Source organism: Podarcis liolepis, assembly GCF_965112155.1.
Source record: "Podarcis liolepis genome assembly, chromosome: 5".
In the NCBI taxonomy this organism is placed as follows: Eukaryota; Metazoa; Chordata; class Lepidosauria; order Squamata; family Lacertidae; genus Podarcis; species Podarcis liolepis.
In genome coordinates this window covers 32,882,770-32,905,690 of record NC_139556.1, presented here as the reverse complement: position 1 = coordinate 32,905,690, position 22,921 = coordinate 32,882,770, and the positions used below count along the sequence as shown (strand labels likewise).

The 22,921-nt window shown below is 44.6% G+C and overlaps 2 protein-coding genes across 5 annotated transcripts in view; one reads left to right on the top strand and one right to left on the bottom strand.

Moving 5' to 3' along the window:
- LOC310706849 (uncharacterized protein) overlaps positions 1-14,432 on the bottom strand; it is a 92,231-nt gene extending 77,799 nt beyond the window's left edge. Inside the window, exon 1 of the transcript XR_014526182.1 lies at positions 14,326-14,432. The gene's annotated coding sequence lies outside the window, so the exon portion shown is untranslated. The remainder of the gene's footprint in view (positions 1-14,325) is intronic.
- On the top strand, positions 13,754-22,464 carry AIFM2 (AIF family member 2). 4 transcript variants are annotated; one of them, XM_083503186.1, is made up of 9 exons: positions 13,754-13,991; positions 14,748-14,956; positions 17,073-17,188; positions 17,278-17,397; positions 17,897-17,989; positions 19,048-19,156; positions 20,147-20,299; positions 20,810-21,010; positions 22,067-22,464. In XM_083503186.1, the coding sequence occupies exons 2-9, from the start codon at positions 14,782-14,784 to the stop codon at positions 22,219-22,221; spliced, it is 1,122 nt and encodes a 373-aa protein (XP_083359312.1). In that variant the 5' UTR covers positions 13,754-13,991; positions 14,748-14,781; the 3' UTR covers positions 22,222-22,464. The 4 variants fall into 4 exon arrangements, with proteins under 4 accessions (XP_083359312.1, XP_083359314.1, XP_083359313.1 ...); XM_083503188.1 differs by lacking the exon at positions 13,754-13,991 and adding an exon at positions 14,491-14,608; XM_083503187.1 differs by lacking the exon at positions 13,754-13,991 and adding an exon at positions 14,499-14,637.
- The last annotated feature ends 457 nt before the right edge of the window (positions 22,465-22,921 follow it).

Here is a 22,921-nt window from a genome sequence, read left to right as displayed (position 1 = left end):
GCAGGCAAGCATCCTCTGGCCTCTTGCCATACCAGCCAGGGCTCTGAGGGGCCACTGGGAGCTTGCACCCCTGCCTCCCAGGAAGGCCCTCGTCCTCCTGCCAGAGAAAGGGAAACTGCAGGGGGGATGTTGCTTCTTGCCTCCCTATCGAGGAGAAAATATTATTTCCACTTGCACAGCTGAAGGGAATCTGCACACTACGGCTTCAGTCAGCAGTCAGGTTCTTAAGGGTAGCGTGCATGCAGAGTGCAAGTTTTGGACCTCTTTTTTTAAAAAAGGTTATCACTTGTAAGCTGAGAATATTTGATAGAAAAGCAGGGTATCATGTTGTTGGCAACCGTCTGTCTTGAGAAGCAATGGAGTGCGCCTTGGGGCCGAAGTCAAACAACTGAGTTAGCAGCACCAAATTGACCGCTCTGGGGTGCAAGCCAGGGTAGAGTGTATGGAGGTCCTGGGCTACCCAGATGACAAGACTCCCCCACCCCCCTTTGGCTTTGCTGATGTGGCCCCAAAGTAGAGCATTATGTTTGACACCAGCTTGGCTGCAGGAGTTGCCGGAAGGAGGCGTACAAGGCACCCCCCAACCGTCTTAGGGACTCCACTTTGGATTTGCGTAGGGTTTACTCCTTGGCCTTTTCTTTTCCTGAAGATATCCTGCAAGGCAGCAGAGGTTTAGGATCAGTCTTTCTTCCCAGGTGGACGAGCCCCCCCTGCCCCCCCTTTCCTCCACAGCATGTGCAGAAACCGCCTTCTTGAGCGTTGGGCTAAATAATTAAATAGATGTTGCTATGAGGATCAGCAGCTGGAGACTCCAGGGCTTTATCTGGCCACACACTGAGCTGGCTCCCTAGGTGTGCACCAGTCCCCTCTCACTTAAAACTCAATGTCAACACACACTACTGTGCACATTAAGTGTTCAACTCACAGTCAGCCCAATGTGCACATGGGTTTGTGAGTACACTGCAAGTTTCAAAAGAATAAACTGGGGTGTGTCTTCCAAAAGTAACTAGCGTACTCAGTGGGGTTCACGTGTTATTTATCCAGGAGAACCTATAATTATGATCGTTGCTGAGAATCACGTCCAGCCACTAGCTCTTCCTGTTGCAAGCTGACCCTGTGGGATGTTCTAAATGGGAGCATTGAAACGGCAAGCTCTGAGGAAGAAACAGCCTTGCCTTGTGACTCAAAACACTTCCAGACATTCGCCAGCTTGTTTAAGCTAAGAACAAATACCTCCATTCGGGGGGAAAGACAGGCAAGCATGCAGCGACTCGGTGCTTGTTTAGGAAATGCTTTTTACCTTCCATGTCACCCTGACTTCCAGTGGGGACATAAGAAAAAACATACCCAAGACGTTTCCCTTTGCCGCTGCTCCTCCCAGACTGTTCCCTCCACCTCCCAGGCGATATATGTGATTGAATAACAGAAACAAGCCTTCTTCTCTTTCCCGCTTCATCAGTCTGTCCAGTTCCCATGTTCTGTGCCTAGACGGATCGCACTTGAATCAGCTACAGTCCTGCAAACACCCTCATTTTCTAGTTAAGGCTGAAATTAATCCTGATGGACAAGATTTGGAATGGCTAGAAAAGTGATTCTCTAGGATGCTGGCCTGGCAGGGCTGGTGGAGTGAAGTTAGGAAGTGGGGAGGGCCAGGGAGAAGGGCAGGCAAGCAGGAGTGAGGGGGAAGCTGAGAATTAAGACCGCAAGAGTGAATTACGACCAGAAAGGGGGGGGGGGCTAAGATATATAGCAACTGTTTGTCTCGAGAAACAATGGAGGTGTTCTTCTTCACCTCTGGGGGTGAAGCCAAACTGCGGCGACCTCTCTGGGGCACAAGTCTGGGCAGTGTGTATGGAGGTCCAGGGCTGCCCCAATGACAAGAACACTGACCCCCAGCCTTGCTGATGTGGCCCCAAAGAGACTCTCCACTCCAGATTTGTGAAAGGTTTACTCCTTAGCCTTTTCTTCTCTGAAAGATATCCCGCAAGGTAGCAGATGTTTAGGATCAAAGTTTTCCTTCTCCACATGGGCTACCTTCCCAAGCTGACAAGCCTCACCTGCCCCATTTTCCTCTACAGCACGTGCAGAAACCAGCATTGGACTGTTGGGCCCACTATTGGTCTTGCCCACTCAATCCGCCAGAGCCTGCCTTCGCATGCAGGGGTGCTAAGAAGATGGGGTGTGTGTGTGTGTGTGTAAATTCAGGTTGACAGATCTGGGCTGCAGGGATGTTGGCAGCCTGAGGTAGAATTCAGGGCTCCAACCATGGGGGGCGGTGGCGGTCTGTTTCCTTCTGGAGCCTACGTGCCAGAAATGAAACACTGTCTGTCAAAGGTGAAAGCATGCATCAACATAACCTAATATTCATCAAGTCTATCAGCATTTCAACAGCCTATTTCATTGGAAATTGAAAATTCACCACACGTTGAGTGTCTGGAAATAAATCGCCACAGAGGCGTAGGGTGTAGAACCTCAAGCATTCCGGCAAATCTAAAGATGACGCTACATCCAACCCTTTCAGAGGAAGTTTAACAAATCACAGTGAAAATGTTCTGTTCTCATGGGAATTTGATGCATTAGCCCAAGGGCTATAGCTAGGAGAGCTCTGTTTGTCTCGCCACCTCCACCGGCCAATTCAGAACCTCCTGGCCTCTGTTCTGCATCTAGAAATAGGAAGGACACAGAGATGCTGTGTCCCCGCTCCCGAGCCTAGATCTAAGGCTTGTGCAAATGATCGCATATAACAGCCAAAGGCCTGTTATGCAATGCACATGCAGTGCTTTGAACGCTTGAAGGCGCTTTGTCGATGATGCTACTCATCTGCATCCAGCCAGATCAATGAGACATGCAGATGCACCAACATCTGCCGTGCATGTGCAAGACAGCTCCTGTGCACAAATCTCACTTTGCACTCAGGCAAAAGCTTGCAAGACAGGAAGCTTGTACGCACATCTCTGGGAGCAAAGCCACATTGAACCAAATGGAATTTACTTCTAAGCAGATATACATAGGATTGCGCTGTAAAGCACAATGCAGGGTAGGGCTCCACTCCTGTGTACAAGGAACTTTTGAGCTCAGTAGAGCTACCTTCTGAGTACACTTAGGAAGCTGCCTGGGTCAGATCATTTGTCCATCTAGATCCAGGTCCTCGTAGATGCCCATGTCACTGGAAACGGGATTTCTCTAAGAAATGACATTTTAATGCAAACAATGTCATGTGGACACTGCAAAAAATAATTTGTGTGCATGTACAGTACTGACCCTACAGTAAACCGGCCACCCAGAATTACCCTAAGAAAGATCTATATCACACGTTGCCTAGGAAGAATGGTAAAACAGTGGCCTCTAATGTCCAATAGGGAGAATGCCAGGTTCACACAACAAATATGTGCAGAATGAACTAGGGAGCAGCTGGCTTACTGCCTGCTCAGTATTTCAAAGTATGATTTCTTATTTAGTAATCTTAATAATAAATGTAGAGCAGGTGACCCAAGGCTATCAGGGCCTGACTGCAGGATAGAAATATAGGGTGGTAATCAATTATATTTTACCCCAAGTAGACTCACTGGAAATAATGGACATTGCTAAGGTCCATTAATTTCAGTGAGTCTACTCTTGAACAAAACTTTATTCACTACCACCCACATTAAACATGAAACTGAAGTACGATCATGTTTCCCCATCATTCGCATCATAAATTCAAAGGGCACATGACCCCCCCCCCCGCAAGAATCTTGTGAACTATAGTTTAAGGGTGCTGGGAACTGTAGCTCTTTGTAAACTGCTTTGAAGTTTTGTTAAAGGCAAGCAGTATACAGATCTTATGAATAGACCCAAAGACAAATCCAAGAAATTGCTTCCTTCAGACAAAATTACAAGGTAGATTGTATATGAAGGTTCTGAGAAAAAGTCCTTTAGTTGCTGGGAAGGTTTGTGGTGTGTAACAAGTTTTTTAAAGCCAGTAGGTTCTTTGAATACCACAGCCGTTTGCTTGCTGCGGTGGGGACATGAAGGAAAGGTACATTCTGTTGTGAAATGTTGACAGGAACTTTCTTAGAAGTTGCTGGTTTTTCTATGATGCAGTAAGGCAAATAAAAAAAATGAAGGCTCCCCCCCCCCCCGACTTGGAAAGAAATGGAGACAGGACAGCTTTGGGATGAATCAAAATCTCTCTTGTGTACATAAAAGGTCTCTTTCTCTTGGAAGCCCAGGTCGGTGTCCAGCCAAGCCAAAAGAGAAGCTCTAATGTGTGGTGAACTACAGGCCCAACAGACTCTGAGGAAACCCACAACCTGTGTACTTTTCAGTGCCCTCTTTTTAGCCAAAGGCATTGGCTATTTTGAATGCCGTTGCCCTCCTATATCTCCTGGATTGGGCTGTTCCAAAAGGTGTTATTAATCTTCCATGCAGCTGCTCAGAAAGGACGACTGGGGTCTTTCAGTCAGAGGGGGAGCATTAACCTCTTTCCAAGAAGGCTGTAGAGATGCTGGGTGAACCTCCGCCCAAGTCCCTTAACCTCATTTAAGGTTAATCGTGTTTTTCAGCTGAGGAACTGCTCCCAGAGACCGATCATACAGTGCCAGCGCCCACTGTACACCTCTCACTGATCAATCGATGAGCCCCTTTGCACATTAAAAAAAATCAGCGAATGGCAAACCTCATGGACAGCTGAATCCATGTTTCCCCAAATCCTAGTCCAACACACCAACCACTAGGCCAGGGGTCAGCAAACTTTTTCAGCAGGGGCCGGTCTACTGTCCCTCAGACCCTGGGGGACTATATTTTGGAAAAGAAAAAGAAAAAGAACAAATTCCTGTGCCCCACAAATAACCCAGAGATACCTTTTAAATAAAAGCACACATTCTACTCATGTAAAAGCACCATGCAGGCCCCAGAAATAACCCAGAAATGCATCTTAAATAAAAGGACACATTCTACTCATGTAAAAACGCGCTGATTCCTGGACTGTCCGTGGGCTGGATTTAGAAGGCGATTGGGCCGGATCCGGCCCCAGACCTTAGTTTGCCTACCCATGCACTAGGCCATGTTGGAAGGACACTGCTAACAAACAGAGAGCCAGTGTGGTATAGTGGTTAGAGTGTTGGACTAGGACCTGAGAGACCAGGGTTCAAATCACTGCTTGGCCATGAAGCTCGCTGGGTGACTTTGGGCCAATCACAGCCTCTCAATCTAACCTAGCAAACAGGGTTGTTGTGGGGATTAAATGAGGAGGCGGGAGAGCAGGGTATGCCACCTTGAGTACTCTACAGCTACCTTGACTCTCCAACAGTTTGACTTGAAGGCTCATTCTTCCATTGCTTCCCGAGACAGACAAATGCCAATGACAACAAATAAATGCAATAAATAAATACAATACTGTCGTGTAACTGCTAATGTCATTAGATGCAGAACATCCAGGGACATCATTTAGGACAGCCCTCCCTGCATTTTGGACCCCACTGACTTTATTCCTCAGCAGGTTCTGTAACTCTGAATATCTCTGTGTATTGCAGGTGCAAATGGTATTGAAAACACAATTTTGTGTAAGACCCCTGATAACATCATAGGCACAAATCATTAATTTTTGATAAAAAGGATGTCTAGAGGGGTGCTGGAATGCAATAGATTTCTCTTGAGTTGCATCTGCTTTTGATGCAGGTGGTCCCTGCTTCAATCCCTGAAATCTGTACCAGAAAAGCAATATGTCCTGATTCCTCAATTTCCTTCTCCCCAAATGCTCTGCTATTTGCAACCTGTGTGGGCCCTGCTGGGTTTGCCATGCACAGGACTCTTGTTTCACTTGGCTGGGGTCAGAAGGATGTTCCAGGTATCCTCTACCCAAATAATAAAACAGTCGTCAATATTAAAGTAAGATAGGTTACAGCGTGTGTTTTTAAGACAGCTTGTCGTGGCCTATAAGACGTTCTTTCATTCAGATTATTTACTCTTTCCCCTCCCTCCGCCAGACCACAGCCTCAAAAAGATGAGTCAGACGAAAGAAGGTACACGAAGTGAGAACATGCACATTGTCTCAGTAAATATACTTCTTCCCAAGTGCCAACCCAATACATTTTGCAGTTTGAAGTAGTGCCCAAGTGGTCCCCCTCACAAGCTAGATCCAACCCTTTAGAAGAGGGGTTGCCAACATTGCACCCATGCAAGGTATCAATAACTCACAGAGCACAGCAGTTTGCTTTTGCTACTCCTTTCCTGCTTGTAGCGGCTCGGCATTTCCTACTTGGAACAGCCTCCCTTAAATACGGCACTTTTCATTGAGTGCCGGGATAGGATGCCTACCCTGCCTTCTGTTCTGAACAGAGCAGAAGGCAAAGGGTTTCTCATTGTGGGTGAGCATGGCAGTAGCTGACGTAGGTGCCTTTCCCCTGCTAATTGGAAGGCATGCCCGCACCATATTATGGTCCTCTCTCTCTTTCTGCTTTAGATATGGCAGCCACTTTGTGTTGTGCCATGCCCTCCCACAGCAGCCGTTTTGGGATTTGGTGTCCTGGCAGTGTACCGAAATTCCAAATGTGCCCACTGGCCCAAGGAGGTTGGCGACTCCTACTTAAAAACAACACAATGCATTATTTAAACACCAGCTGCTGCCTTCATCTATCCACACACAACCACAACTCATGGTGCTGCCTAAAGGTGGATGCAAGGCAGGGCCAGCCCTGTTGCTCCCAAACCAACATTTGCTGTCATAATTATTTTATTATTATTTATTTAAATTTGTATACTGCCCTTCACCCAAAGATCCCAGTGCAGTTCACAACAGAAAATTACAGAATGAGAAATACAAAATACGTAATAAAATATAAAAACAAATCAATAACCCTCCTCCCACAAACACATTTTAAAAGCCGTAAAATGTATTTGCTATTATTTATTAAGGGGCGCGGTGGTGCTGTGGTCTAAACCACAGAGCCACCCGTGTCCCTATGGACAGGATAGACAGGCGCAAAACTATTCCCATGCCTACTAATTCTTCCAACAAAAGCACCATAGCTCATGGCAGAGGTTATGATCAGTGGTAAAGCAGAAACTCCAAGGTTCAATCACCAGCATCTCTAACTCCCGCTAGAAATGTCCCCTTTGAAACCTTGGAGAGCGATGGTTTGCAGACCCAGCCACCTAGCAAGTGGGCCTCAAGGCAGCTATCAGCATTGGTAGGCCACGCCACATTTCTGAGCTCCTGGCAGCTGCTTGCCAGGCCTGGGTACTGTTCAAGTAATGGCTGGTTCCTCACTTGGAATCCTACTTGAAAACACCTACATGAACGCCTTTCGTATGCTATTCTGGAACCTAACCCAAGCCATTTCCCTTCCTTTCTGTTTGCTTGCAAAGATGAGTTCGTTCTTGTCAGACTGCTGTTCTTGTCAGATTGCTGGCCTTGTTCCCATTACACATACAATTAACAGATGTCCACAGCCAATAAAACAAAGACAAACTGGTTTAGGTGTGAATCCACTGGCTGGTGTTCTTTGATCAACCACAGGGACATTAGCAGTGGGAGGGAAAGCTATAAATCAAGGGCTGTTTTTAAACCCTGCTCTGAAGAGTGGTGGGTTGTGTAACTAGGCAGGCATGGATTTCTTTATTTCCTTCAGGCATCTCTCCCCCATTCTCCTTTCAATGTGATCTTCCCAACAGGAAAGTCAAGTGCTAAGGGGCCCGAGTTGGGAATAAATGACCAACCTCTGGTCACTTTTTACTTTGTGAGACCAGCTCTTGATACAGTGGTACCTCGGGTTACATATGCTTCAGGTTACATACGCTTCAGGTTACAGACTCCGCTAACCCAGAAATAGTGCTTCCAAAACGGTCCAAACGGAAACGGATCTTATTTATGATTACATTTAGATCCCTTCTTCCCTCCAAAGAGCTCAAGATAGCAAACATGGTTCTCTCTCTCTCTCTCTCTCTTGCCCCATTTTATCTTCGCAACAATCCTGTGAAGTGGGTTAGGCTGAGAGGCAGTGGCGGGCCCAAGGTCACCCAACAAACTTCACGACTCAGTAAGGATTTGAACCCTGACCTCCCACGTCTTGTCCAACACTCGAACCACTACACCACACTGGTTTAGGACATTTTGCTGAAGGGAAGGCAATGCTTTCACTGTTTTGTCCTGATGCACAAACAATACATTCTTGCTCTTATGTGAATTGATCATGTGTGCATGTTCTCCTTTCCTTTATTTTTGACATGCTGAGGTTCTGTTGCTGGTAACTGGTGGAGCAGTTGAACCAGAGAGTTGAACTCGATATAACAACTGGGCAATTCAGGAACTTCTGAACGCATTTTACTGTGACTCAGATACAGGAGATTCAAACCATTTTTAGCTCCTTCCTCCTTCTCAAGGCTAAATACTCATCTTTTAAATAGCCCATAGAATGAAAACAAACAGAGCTTTGAAGCATACTGGATGTTGACTGAGGGTGCCTGTTTGCAGGCTGCAGTGGGAAAATAACGTCAAAACAAGCAGGTATGCAACAATATTTGTAAAGCCTGGAAAGAAAAACACCTGTAGTGAGCCCAGCGGGTGGGGGGCAGGGAGGGAGAGAAGGTCTCATTTGACCACAGTGACTTCTGTATTCCAAGTTACTTTCCACTTGCTGCTAGTTTGTTCCTTTACACTTCCCCTCTATTCACAAAACTCTCTTTTAGTTCAGCTGTTTTGTTTGGGCTCAGTTTTTTTATATTGGCCAAGCATCCCTGTTGATTCGGGTCCAGAGCTGAAATTTCATTGCTTTTAAAATTTGTTGTGCGGGGTGGACAGGATCTCATATTTGCCAAGTGCTTGAAGGGGATCTTGGGGAGTGTTCTTTAAATATAGGTGTGTGTCAAATTTTATGCACAATAAACGAGTTCCTGGATGCAATCCTATGCACACTGACTTGGGACAATAAATCCAGCTGCAATGAAGGACTTCCAAGGATAGAACCAGCCTTCTGTCTTTCATGCCTTTTTGTCTTATGCTGCTTAGCTATAGGCAGGCAAATGCTGTGAAGGAGCAAAGATGCAAAATTATAAAGCAAATGCGCTATTATAATTTTAGCCTACCAGCATATTAAAGTTATCCAGGACACTGGCCAGGCTTGCGCCCTAGAGAGGTCACTTCAGGCACTGTGATTCTCCAGTGGTTTGTTTTCACCCCTGGAGGCGCACTCGATTACAGTGGTACCTCAGTTTACATACGCTTCAGGTTACAGACTCCACTAACTCAGAAATAGTACCTTGGGTTAAGAACTTTGCTTCAGGATGAGAACAGAAATCGTGCTCCGGCGGCGCGGCGGCAGCAGGAGGCCCCATTCGCTAAAGTGGTGCTTCAGGTTAAGAACAGTTTCAGGTTAAGAATGGATCTCCGGAACGAATTAAGTACTTAACCCGAGGTACCACTGTATCTCCCAAGACAGATGGATGCCAACAACATCTAGGAGGAATTTATTTTAGTAAAAATGTGCTTCCATTCCTTGTTGCATTTGCAAACCCCCTCAACTACTGAACTGCCAAAGAGTTGCTCAATCATTACCCCCGTTCCCCGCCCCAACCAGTTGCTAAGGATGCGAATTCTGGTTTCCTGGACTTGTCAGGTTCTGATGGTTTTTCTTCCACTCAAAAAAGGGGTTTCTGTTTTGCAGATCAATTTAGTCACTTACACCTCCTAGTGGCCATAACCTGACAGATTTTCTCTGGCAACCTGAATTGATGCACCTTTATCTAGAAGTGTAGGCAGAGGCACACTTTAAATTTAAAGCACATTGCCCCCTGCCCCAAAGAATCCCGGGAACAGTTGTTGTCCCCCCAGCTACAGTTCCTTAACAAACCATGGATCCCAAGATTCTTTGGGGGAATGTGGCTTATGTATGGTGTAGACCTACTCTCAGCCCACTAATTCAGTAAAGCTTTGTTGTTGTTTAGTCGTGTCCGACTCTGTGACCCCATGAACCAGGGCACGCCAGGCACGCCTGTTTTCCACTGCCTCCCTCAGTTTGGTCAAACTCATGTTGGTATCTTCGAGAACTCTGTCCAACCATCACGTCCTCTGTCGTCCCCTTCTCCTTGTGCCTTCCATCTTTCCCAACATCAGGGTATTTTCCAAGGAGTCTTCTCTTCTCATGAGGTGGCCAAAGTATTGGAGCCTCAACTTCAGGATCTGTCCTTCCAGTGAGCACTCAGGGCTGATTTCCTTAAGAATGGATAGGTTTGATCTTCTTGCAGTCCATGGGACTCTCAAAAGTCTCCTCCAGCATCATAATTCAAAAGCATCAGCCTTCTTTATGGTCCAGCTCTCACTTCCATATATCACTACTGGGAAAACCATAGCTTTAACTATACGGACCTTGGTCGGCAAGGTGATGTCTCTGCTTTTTAAGATGCTGTCTAGGTCTGTCATCGCTTTTCTCCCAAAAAAGCAGGTGTCTTTTAATTTCGTGACTGCTGTCACCATCTGCAGTGATTATGGAGCCCAAGAAAGTAAAATCTCTCACTGCCTCCATTTCTTCCCCTTCTATTTGCCGGGAGGTGATGGGCCCAGTGGCCATGATCTTTGTTTTTTTGATGCTGAGCTTCAAACCATATTTTGCGCTCTCCTCTTTCACCCTCATTAAGAGGTTCTTTAATTCCTTCTCACTTTCTGCCATCAAAGTTGTGTTATCTGCATATCTGAGGTTGTTGATATTTCTTCCGGCAATCTTAATTCCGTCTTGGGATTCATCCAGTCCAGCTTTTCACATGATGAATTCTGCATATACGTTAAATAAGCAGGGAGACAATATACAGCCTTGTTGTACTCCTTTCCCAATTTTGAATTCACCAAGAAGATCAGCCTTATTTAACTAAAATGTGCATATCTTGCCTTTCATCACAAGATCTGAGGGTGGAGACCAATTAAATTAAATGAAAACAACACATCCTTTAAGCAAGCATAAGGATTGATAAAAATGACTGACATTATCGCATACAGCGATCTGTATTTTTAATATTGACACAGCCTCCCTTTCTCTTCCCCTTCTGCAAAGCAGAGCACGTCCTCAGTTAATACTAGAGTAAATTATACCCTTCAGAAAGGACTTGAATGATACTTGATATATATTTTAATGATGAAGCGGAGGGGAAGAATCTCATCACAAATTCAGAAAACCAACATTTTATTGGTAAGTTGGACTGGCACAAATGCAGTACTACTTATAGCCAGCCATTTCAGAGGATTTGCAGAACTGTGCACACCTAGGCTATGTACTAAACTCCGGGTCCTGATTCTATCTAGCCCAAAATAAAAGCTAGAGCACCAGCATATAAAATATGGTGTTGCGCCTTTGATCTGCCTACTTTTAACATTATGGCATCACATAACTTTCCTGAAGAGGATGAGGAATGCAATGACGCTTATGCAACGTTTCCCAGTAATGCAATGCCATCTGCTTATATAAAAATGTGGGTGGCCAAATGTGGGTGGCCAAAATTTATACAGATCAGCACTGCTCATAAGTTATAGAAGCAAAGACACTATTCAATCTCATGATATGTGACTGATGTACAAAGCAATCCTAGACACGCCTGTTCAGAAGCAAGTCCCAATGAATTAAAACGAGGCTTATTCTCAGAAAAGTGGGTATAGGACCACAGCCCCTTGTGCATCCAGAAAAACCAAATGGTAGAGTCATTTCTGGACTAAAATATGTACTTCTTTAGACTATAAGCAGGGAGGGCTTCAGGTGTCTGGTGCATTTCCGCATGTAAAAGCTCTCTTCACACAGAAAGCTAGCATGTCAAGGAGAAAGGTTGAGTGTTGGAAATTTTTCACCTGTTACACGAGTTTTGCCCTGGGACTTGGAAATAGAGTCCAGGGCATTGCTCACAGGTAGAGCTACTGTACTTCAATAAATTGGTTGCAGTGTGGAAAACAGTGTTTGTGTGCAGTATTTTACTTGCTGCAGATGGCACGGGTCATTCAGTGTATGGGGAGAGACAGTCTCAGCTTCATATATGGCTTCAGTTGCAACAGCATAGTTTTTCCCCATGTAAGCCTGGCTCCCATTGCTTTCTACTTGTATTTCATTTAATTAAATAAATTTATATATCACCGCTCAGTAAATATTTCCAAGGCATCTCGCCGACACAAAACTATATATTAAAAAACAAAAACGACAATAAACAAAAGGACAGAATTAAAAATGAAAACAACACAGCAGCATAAACCTTCCTATCGAGGCTTGGGAAAATTAATTCATTTCAATTAACTTCCCAGTTACTCCATGATTCTACCATTCAAATACAGAATATAATTGCTGCCTCTCTGCTTTCAAGAGTAGCCTGACATACGAAAATGACACAAAGCAAGCAAGCTTGCCCAATCACTCATCATTTTTCCTTATATGAGGAAAAATGTCACCTGCTAAAGTTCCACATAGCAAGCTGCTATTAAAAGCACAGTAACAAGGATGGTAAAAAGATGGCAACCCCAGGGATGACACTTGTAACAGGCTAGGGAGCATGAATTTTGATCTTCTTTTAAATTTCTAGTCCTTAAGTATGTGAAGACAGACTTGGAAGTGGGTGGGCAACGTCTAGTTTGTTCATTGTACTTATTAATTGGGTTTGGGGGGGGGTGTTCTGAAAGGTATCTCAAAGCAACTTGCACACACAAAAAATGCACATAGGTTAAACCCAACCAAAAACTGAAACTGAGCCAACATAGTTATAAACAGCACATTCATCTTTATAAAATGGCAGAACTAACACCCCAATCCACTGAAGGAGACCACAAATTAATTAAATGTCCAAAGGCCTGACAGAAAATAAATGTTTTTACCTGGTGCCTGAAGTGAAGGTGCCAGAGGTTTTTAACTGCAGTCCTATGTACTTTTACCTCAGAGAAAGCCCCAGCTGAACACAGTGGGGCCTAAAGGTAAAGGTAAAGGGACCCCTGACCGTTAGGTCCAATCGCGGACGACTCTGGGGTTGCAGTGCTCATCTCGCTTTATTGGCTGAGGGAGCCGGCGTACAGCTTCCGGGTCATGTGGCTAAGCCGCTTCTGGCGAACCAGAGCAGCACACAGAAACGCTGTTTACCTTCCTGCCAGAGCGGTACCTATTTATCTGCTTGCACTTTGATGTGCTTTCGAACTGCTAGGTTGGCAGGAGCAGGGACAGAGCAACAGGAGCTCACCCTGTTGCGGGGATACTTCAGAGCAAACAAACATAACGTTGCACCATTAAGTCTCAAAAGCCGCCATATTAAGAGCCAAGCACACATCCTAGCGATCAGGGGACACAAGCTGTCCCCACATAACTCTGGGCCACCTCTTGAGTTGCAAACTCAGAATAGGTTATCCAACAGCAGCAAATATATTCGCATGCATATAACCGGCTGTCCCCAATGCAGAATTCATGCTGTCTATCTTTCCACATGGCAAGCTCACAGATACAGCGCGGTTAGCAGTTAACTCCAGAAGGAGATGCTCCCAATAAAAGCCATCGAAACGACTGCCGTTCATAAACCCGGGAGCGAAAACAGCGGGAACATGTCTGCGCGCAGAGTTGGGAGCGAGTCCCGTTGGAAATTACCGCTGCTGCAAATAATGCCGGGAGACCGTACTGTGTAACATGCAGTACCGTACTGTGTAACATGCAGCCTAAAGCGCGCTTCCTTGGGAGTAAGTCCCACTGGACTTCAGGCGACTCCCCGAGGAAGCACGCAGAGCAGGACCGGTTATGAAACAAGATCGCGGCAGTCCCGGCGCCTCGCTAGGGGGCAGAAAGATGGGGAAGGCAGGGAAGGCGGCCGTGCACCACGGCGCTCTCCTTAAACGTCTTCCGGGATATCTGGAGTGACGCCCGGTTCCTTAGTCATTGCCCAGCAGATAGCAATCGAAAGCGGACCAGTAATTCAGGCTACTTACTTGCTACCACCCCCCTCCGCCCCCTGCAAATAAATAGGGCGGAAGCGGCAGCGTTTTCCTGCTCGCTTGCAGACTTTCCATTTTGCAGGTAAGTGGAAATGCGGAAAGCTTCCAGAGATTTCCCTTTGTGGGGCGGAAATAAGTGGAAATAATAATAATGATAATGATTGTTTCTACGAGTCCAGTTTTGCGAGAGGCCTAACTTGGAGCGAGGCAGTGTTTACGAGTATTTTGGAAAGGGGCATTTCTTTGCTCCGTTAGCAACGGAGGATAGTGGCCGATATATGCTTCTCGGCTTTTTAGCAGCATGCCGCAGTTTTATCAAAGCAAGCAAACAAAAACAAGGCAGCTTTCCATAATAATAATAATAATAATAATAGTTTTAAGGAAGAAGGCACCAAGCATTTCCGTTAGTTGCCTACCTTATGAGCTTGGCAGCAAGTGAGTCGTTTTCAGCAAACGGCTGAAAGTTTGCATAAGAGGCGCTCGCTGAATCCCGGTTGGAATCGGCTGATGACGCCGGAGGCTGTTCTCTGCAGTTATCAAATGAGCCTCAGCAGCTCCGGGGACAGCCGGCGACGCGCCTCCTGCGGATGATCCCGGGGACTGAACCGGTGTATTAGGGATCAGGCGGTCCTGAGACTTTCTAATGGTTTCTGGATCCCATGCCTTATGAAGTATCCACAGCACAGCATGTGCCAATAAGTAATCTAATTAGAATTAGCAAAATTAGGGTTAGTAAAATGAGTAAAAACTAATCGGTGCAATTAGTACATAGATCTGTTCCTCAGCTGAACTCTTCACAGCATTATTAGTTTCCCCCCTCTTTTCTCATTTTCTTTAGCTTCCTTGGCTGAAGACCTTTTGCTCTCTTTGCGATGGGCGGCCAAATCTCTGTGGACAAGTCGGTGCAGGTGGTGATAGTCGGGGGCGGCTTCGGCGGGATTGAAGCTGCCCGCAAGCTCAAGTGTTGGGGAGTCCCCTTCGTTCTGGTGGACATGAGGGACGCTTTCCACCACAATGTCGCTGCTCTCCGGGCTGCCGTACAGAGTGGTGAGCTTCTCCTTCTGGGGGCAGCACTATGTGTGCTTCTTTCTCTAAGATATGGGCAGTTTGTATGAGGGAGATAAGCGGTCAAACAAATTGCACAGATAGGGGCTTATACCACAGAGTTGTGTTGCTTGTAGGCCTTAGAAATCAGTTGGTAGAGAGGGCTCTGTGTGATGTCATTTCCCCTGTTCTCCTGGAGAGGAAGGAGCATATAGTACTTCCTGTTCCCCTCTTCCTGCAACCAGTCATGGGGGCAGATGTGCCCTTTGCTTGCTCCAGCTCAGACAGATGCCTGAAGCTGGTTACACTGTAAATATGCCTATTTCCTCTGCATACATATTTTATATTGTTGCCACTGCTATGAACCAATGCAAGATGATCAGTAAGTCAGTCATATTTTTAAACTTACCTCCCAAGTTGTAGCCTGATTCATTGTTAAGTGGAGCAAGGAAGGGAGAGACGGCTTCCGTCAAAGCTGGACTTGCTCAAAGCAAAGTTTTATAGCTTAACGCTTATGCTTTATAAATTTTGCTGCCAAGGATGGGATTTTGAAACTCTGTTCAACCCACACACGTGGGTGCCTGGAGGGATAAATTGCAATTAATATATCCTCTCCTACCCATTAAAACCCATCCCACAAACAGCTCCAGTGTGCTATGAGAATATTTGTAGGTAGGATGGGAGCTCTTGGACCTATGTTCAGAAATTAAGTACTGAGCCTGATAATCAAACACCTCTTTCCAGGTGGCAAAACCAGGCTGAATCCTGCACATAACAGCAACTGTAGCCTCATTCTTTTCCCTACACTTGTTTCTCTCCCTGCCCTTGTCCCCAACAACTTGATGGGTCCTTTCCTGTCAGGGCCATAGGCTGGGAAACTACTTTTTTCCTTTTAAATGCCCTGTAAATCTTTAGGCAAATTTTGCTGCTACGTGAATTGCTAAGCTGCAAAGTTTCCAGGTAGCACCCGGTGATTCTCCCACTCCAAGTACTTGACATTCCTTCATTTTTGCAGTCCCAGATGGGAGTGATAATGAGGTTTACTGCACCCACAGTGACAATATTGGTTTGAGGAGACAAGAAGTTATATGGACCTGCTCTAACAAGAAAATGTTTCAAAATTAAACCAGTTCGGGATATTGGGTTGAAATTCTGTGATTGAGCAACTTGAGAAGCCTGAGGGCACCCTGATCCTTTATCGTCTGTTCCGTTTCTGTGTTGTTGATCCGAAGGATTGGTTGTATTTTCTTTGCTTTTAGAAATTGGTAGTTGTACAGTGATTTATGCCACTTTTTTTTTTTACACTGTATACTGCTCTGAATACATTGGTAGAAGAATCAGACAGAAAAAATATAGGTATATTCATACGGCAAAGTTTTGGGAGCCTTAATGTTTGTGGGGCAGAATTATGACTGAGACCTAGTCTACACATGCAGCAGAATGAGGTGGTTAAGTCCTGTAGTGGTATAAAGGATCCTAATTTGTTTAAGTTTTCTCTTTTTGTGTTGCCTTTTGTAAAAAGTTCGCTGTACCTAGAAACTGCAGCAGATCCATGCCTCACATTTAAAACACACCCAACAAAAACCTCCAAGGAAGGCGAGTCCACAACCTCCCGAGGAAGTCCGTTCCATTGTTGAACAGCTTGCACTGTCAGAAAATTCTTCCTGATGTTTAGTCAGAATCTTCTTTCTTGTAACTTGAATCTATTGGTTTGGGTCCTGCCCTCCAGAGCAAGAGGAAACAAGCTTGCTCCATCCTCCATGTGGCAGCTCTTTAGATATTTGGAGATAGCTATCATACCTCTTGTCAGTCTCCTCTTTTCCAAGAGTACAGTTGGGTGTGGCTTAAAACACATGGTGTGGACCTGCAGGTGGGTTGGACTGAAGTGTTTTTATTTCTGTTATAGGTTGCTATTTTAACTTGCAGAGGGTTTTTTGGGGGGTGTACACTCTGAATGTAACATGCATCCCCTGCGGTCTACTCCTATTACTTTGGGCTTCTACCTTCTCATCCTGCCACACATAGACTAGGCCATACATGTATTAAATATTTAACTTCTTTGTAGTCTTGCTCTTTAAGTACCATTAACGGCCTGAAAATTCTATACATCATTTTGCAGGATTTGCCAAGAAAACTTTCATCTCCTTCTCCAAGACCTTCGGAGGCAGTTTCCGGCAGGGTCTGGTAGTTGGAATTGACTTGGAGAAACGGCATGTCCTGTTGAATGATGGTGAAGTGAGTGCATTGAGGCTAAAATCTGTGGTAGCCTGTAGACATGAATTGCAAGAAGGTCCGACTGACCCTCTTTTAACATCTCTTTTTAGCACCTCTGCTATTCCCACCTGATCCTTGCCACAGGGAGTGATGGGCCTTTCCCAGGAAAATTTGAAAAACCCATGGACATGCAGTCTGCTATTCAGACCTACGAGGACATGGTTCAAGAGGTGATGTTGCAAATTCCTTTTGGTGGGAAATTGGTCTTTTCACCTTGTGCATGGCTATGTCTAGGGTCTGTACATGGACCTACCTTGGCTCACTAAAGTGCCACTTAAGGCTTACTTCTGGCAAGATGGCAGTTGGGCAAGTCCAAATACTCCCTTTCAATCAGAAACTCAGACATATAAGCTAGGCACCAAATGGCTCCTTAAATCAGGGTTACAGTTGCCAAATCGGAATGCCTAGTTTCCATTTGGTGGCCAGAAGGCTCAAAAGTTGTATTTTTCAAGACAACTGGGGTTCCTGAAATTTGCTCTGATGTTGCAGATAAAATATTGCAGATAGAATTCCACAGGGTGCGTTGTTAGCATGTGAAAACAGGCAAGCCCCAAGGATCCCCAGGCATGCACCTCCAGATGGTGGAGATGTCGAGCGCCATCCTGTTTAAAATTATGAAGAGATGTTAACATAATATCTAAACTCTTTCGTTTCTCCTGGTTTTGAAAGGTTGAAAAATCTCCCCGCATAGTAATTGTGGGGGGTGGTTCTGCTGGTGTTGAAATGGCTGCGGAGGTGAAGACGAAGTATCCCAGCAAAGAGGTAGGAGCCACAAGTGACACTACCGCTCACCATTTTATTCCTCTGGTAATTGAAATTTCCCCAGAATAGACAAGGGTTGCCGTAAGTGTGGACTCTTAAATGTTTGTGTGTGTGATTCTAAATATATCTATAGGTTTTTTACATTCCTTTACCCCTGCCCCCAACAGATAACTGCAATTCTGTGCATGGTTACTTGGGAACAAGTTCCACTGTGTTCATTGGGACTTGCTTCCAGCTAAGTATGCATAGGATTACAGCTGAAATTATTTTATTTTTAAAAGTGAACGGGTGCTTGGTGTTTTTTCCTCCTCTATTGCTTTCTCTTTAAATGTATGCTCAACGCTACAGGTTTGGCTAATTCCTTTTTTTTTTTTTTTGGTCTTTTTTAAGTAGAGAAATTGCAATTTGGATGAGTTTTTGCCCAGTTCTGCTGTTATGTTGAATTGTAATCCAGGGACTCAATTTTCTTTGGCTGTGTAGTGGATTCTAGCTTGCTATGTCTTCTGTAAGCCAAAGCTTTACTTTTGCGGGGGGCAGGGCAGGGAGTGATCTAGATCTAGTTGCCATCACAGTAGACAAAAATTTGAAAAGCTGCATGATTTTATGGGCTCTCAATGGCCACATTTAGGTGTCATGATATACTAGGTAAACTACAGTGGTACCTCAGGTTAAGTATTTAATTCGTTCCAGAGGTCTGTTCTTATCCTGAAGCACCACTTTAGCTAATGGGGCCTCCTACTGCTGTCGCCGCACGATTTCGGTTCTTATCCTGAAGCAAAGTTCTTAACTTGAAGCACTATTTCTGGATTAGTGGAGTCTGTAACCTGAAGCGTATGTAACCTGAGGTACCACTGTATTTACCATGCATGAAACCAGTTGCACCCACTTAACCATATTCCCTGGCTTAGTGTAGTATCTGAACCAGGAATCACGATTTACCACAATGTGACAATGCTGCCTTTGTAGTAATCGAAAACCTGGTTAAATTGATACTGCAGACAGGTAATGGGTCTTTGCTGTTAACATTCACGAATTCAACAATGTGGTTTTGTCCCCAGGTCACCCTTATTCACTCAAAAGTTGCACTGGCAGATGCAGAAGTGCTCCCCAGAGTTCGGCAGGAGGTGAAGGAGTCCCTTTTAAAAGAGGGGGTACATCTCTTATTGAGTAGGTACATAGCTCATTTATTGCATGTAATTGTCTCCTAGGAAAGCTGAAAATGATCTTTCCTCTTAATCGTTTCCAGACCAATTAAGGGTTGCTTCAGAAGAGTTTCTTTTTGTACTTTGGTATACATACACTGTGCATCTCAATGAAACTATGCTCATGTAATTTATTTAGCTACTTTTAAAATAATACATAGGAACAATTGGCAAAGAAGATTGAGCCCCTGCTCGTATTTTAGTAGCATAAATGGTTAACATGCATGCACATGTCAAATTAGGACATACAGTGTTTGTATTTTGTACGTTGCTCAAAAAAGTTAGTTGGAGTGGTTCATGGGGATTACATACTATGTCAACTTTCATGTAAGTTGGAATACTGTACTTCCATTGGACTTGGAGAGCGTTGCTTCTGAGTAGACAAGCGTAAGATTATACTATACTTCGTTCCTCTTTTACTTCAGGTTACTTGGTGAGGATATTGTGTATTTATTTTAACTGAAATGTGTTTTTTGCTTAGGAGCTGTATACGATGTGAAGTCCTCCCTGGGACCAAGTTCCAACCCAATTTTTATAATTAGAAGTTTTATAATTAGAAATCTTTAGAAGTTGAAAGATTTTCTTAATAACCAGGAGGCTTAGTAACACATCTTTTTAAAACAAAACCGTATTGGAAGTTTTGAACTGGGCACTTGGTTACTTTTAAGTTATGGTAAATATAAAACAGGGTTGGGGACTGAATGTAGGTTCTCCAGATCTTTTATCTGACCTGTGAGATTCTGCAGGCCATGCCATGTGTCCAGTTTAACATATTCCAGCCTTCCTGAGCACCCTGTCTGAAAAAGTTCCCCCACCCTTGTTCTAAAATTTAAAGTCAACCAAGATCCTTTCAAGGAATAAATACCTTAAAGCACAAGAGGATGGGAGCATGATTGTTGCAGTGGTTCAGTGACGTATGGTGTCCTTGTTTTTGTTGTTTGGCTGCTTACAACAGGTCAGAAAGTTGAAAACCTGCAATCACTGACTTTAAACCAATTCAAAGAGAACATGATAGTGAAGACAGACAAAGGCACAGAGATTGTTACTGACATGGTGATTCTCTGCACTGGGATAAAAGTCAATTCCGCAGCATACAGCAGTGCATTCAGTAAGTTATTTCCCACCCTGACTTCATGTTTAAGGAAACATAATTCTTCCAGTCCTCATGTCTCAATTATAAATTGGAATTGTAACTTTGTACTTAGTTTCAGAAGGCGCCAGGCTAGCGGTATTCATTTGTTGATGCCTTTTATTCATATAGCTGGCCCTACCACGTAGTATCTGCCTCCACTGCTAGTTTTGGGAAGATAATTAAGGCACACATCCTATGCACACATAGCTGGGAGTAAGTCCCACTGAAGTCTTGCTTCTGAGTAGACATGCATAGGGTTGAACTGAGGGATAACATTCTGCATGTATTTTAATCATTTTTAGACCTGGGACTTTGGAAGAAAATATACTAAAATGGGCACTTCTGATATATCTATATTATAAAGATAATGTTGTTTTGTGGCTTGTGGAGAGTTCATGGTTCTCATAAGACCAAGAAAGACAGGTTAAACTGAATTACATAGTTCATGGAACTACATACTGATTTAATTCCATCATCAATCATTAGGCGACAAGCTGGCAAGTAATGGTGCTTTGCAAGTGAATGAGTACCTTCAGGTTAAAGGATATGATAACATTTATGCTATTGGCGATTGTGCTGATGTGAACGAGCCAAAAATGGCATACCATGCTGGGCTCCATGCAGATGTTGCAGTGACAAACATTGTCAACAGCCTGACACAGAAGCCTCTGAAAACCTATACACCAGGTAAGTTTTGTTTTGTGCCTTCATGTCTCTCTTACACGTCTTCGACAAATGTGCATTACAAGGGGTAGGACAGGAGCTTCCATAACTGCACCAGAGTTTGAAGCTGCTTTTTGGGGGGGACTTCCTACAACCTCTTGTACTGCTGGTTCATTCCATACTTTATTGAGCATTTTACTTGGGATTGTTCGGGTGGAGAAATAATAGTTGCTAATTAAATGTGCGAACAAGGCCTCGATAGCTCTTATGAGTGGGGAATACAGTGGTGCCCCGCAAGACGAATGCCTCGCAAGACGAAAAACTCACTAGACCAGTGTTTCCCAACCTTTTTTGGGCAAAGGCACACTTGTTTGATGAAAAAAATCTAGAGGCACACCACCATTACAGCCCGTGACATCAGCGCGCAGCGTCACGCCGGGAGGGACACACGAAAATGTAAGTTTCAATTTTTTTCCCTCCCCCTTGCCGGGGAACCTCCAAGCTTTGGGGGTGGGGGGGGGGAGGAGGCAGCAAAGCGAGGCAGGAAGGAGAGTGCGGCTTGGCTGGGTGAGCTTTGGCAGGGGCAGGGAATGAGAGCCGCGAGGCGGGCGCTGCGGGCGGAGGCGCTGCCCGCCGAGCTCGCAGGCAGCCAGACGGCGAGAGCCCCGCGCTGGGCGGCCTCTCCTCGCCGCCGCCGCCCCGCCTCTCGCCGCCCGACTCGCCCGCCTCCCTCCAGGCAACATCTCGCGGCACACTAGTGTGCCGCGGCACACTGGTTGAAAAACACTGCACTAGATGAAAGGGCTTTTCGGTTTTGCGTTGCTTCGCTAGACGAATTTCCCTATGGGCTTGCTTCGCAAGACGAAAACGTCTTGCGCTTTTTTCTTAAAGCTGCTTGAAGAGGTGCAGTTGCGACGGACCGTGCTTTGCAAGACGAAAAACATCGCAAGACGAAAAGACTCGCGGAACGAATTATTTTCGTCTTGCGAGGCACCACTGTATGGACTTTGCATGAAATGTGGTTTAATAAATGACTTAAAGTAAATAATATAGCTTTATAAATCTTTGTGTCCCCTTCAGGATCACTCACATTCTTGATCTCACTGGGAAGATGTGATGGAGTGGGCCAAATCAGTGACTACTACGTGGGACATCTCTTAGTGACAGTAGTTAAAAGCAGGGATCTTTTCGTCTCACAAAGCTGGAGAAAGATGGGTCAGTGTATGCCATGCTAGATAGAAAGAGGCTTGCAAGAAAAGATGCAGGTGTAACAGGACCAGTGCCAAAAAAGAATATACCTTTCAATTAAAGAAGGGTTGGGTAGTTATTACTAATTTTAAAACTTTTGTCATATATGGTTTGTATATCTTATCCAAGGCTATATTTTACATTGGACCTTGGGATCATTTTTACTATCCGGCTCGTAAGCTATAATGGATTCTGAAAGTTCTTGAATTAAAAGAAATAGCAACCTACAATCTGTTTTGTGCTGTATTCATTGAACTATGTGTGTCTTGTCTGCTTGAGTTTATCTTTTTTTGGTATATTAAGCTTAAACCTACCTCTTTTAAGCAAACGATTTCCCCTAGAATATATTTATATTGACTTCTAGCTGATCCAAGCCCAAAAGGTTTAGGGCAGTTGGTCCATGCAGCTCCCAAAACTCTTTAAGCTATGATGTGGCATAGCTCAAGCTTTAGAACTTATCAGTTCCTAGGACCTCAACACTGCAGTTGTTGTTACTTTACATATTTTTTGTGTTGAAAGTTGTTTGTTTCTTAAACAATACAGTATGATGACCTCAAAAAGTGAAGTTTTTTGTTTTTAAAAATGTATCTACAAGTTGAGTGTTTTCCTTCTACCCATGGGTCAAGAATGGAACATTAAAACCTTTACGAACAAACCTGGGTGTGTGCAGAATCGTTTTGATTAAAA

Coding starts and splice junctions, on each gene's coding strand:
- AIFM2 (XM_083503186.1), top strand. CDS start 14,782: ATGGGCGGCCAAATCTCTGTGGACAAGTCGGTGCAGGTGGTGATAGTC. Junction 17,990..19,047: donor CGAAGTATCCCAGCAAAGAG/GTAGGAGCCACA, acceptor TTTTGTCCCCAG/GTCACCCTTATTCACTCAAA. Junction 21,011..22,066: donor TCTGAAAACCTATACACCAG/GTAAGTTTTGTT, acceptor TGTCCCCTTCAG/GATCACTCACATTCTTGATC.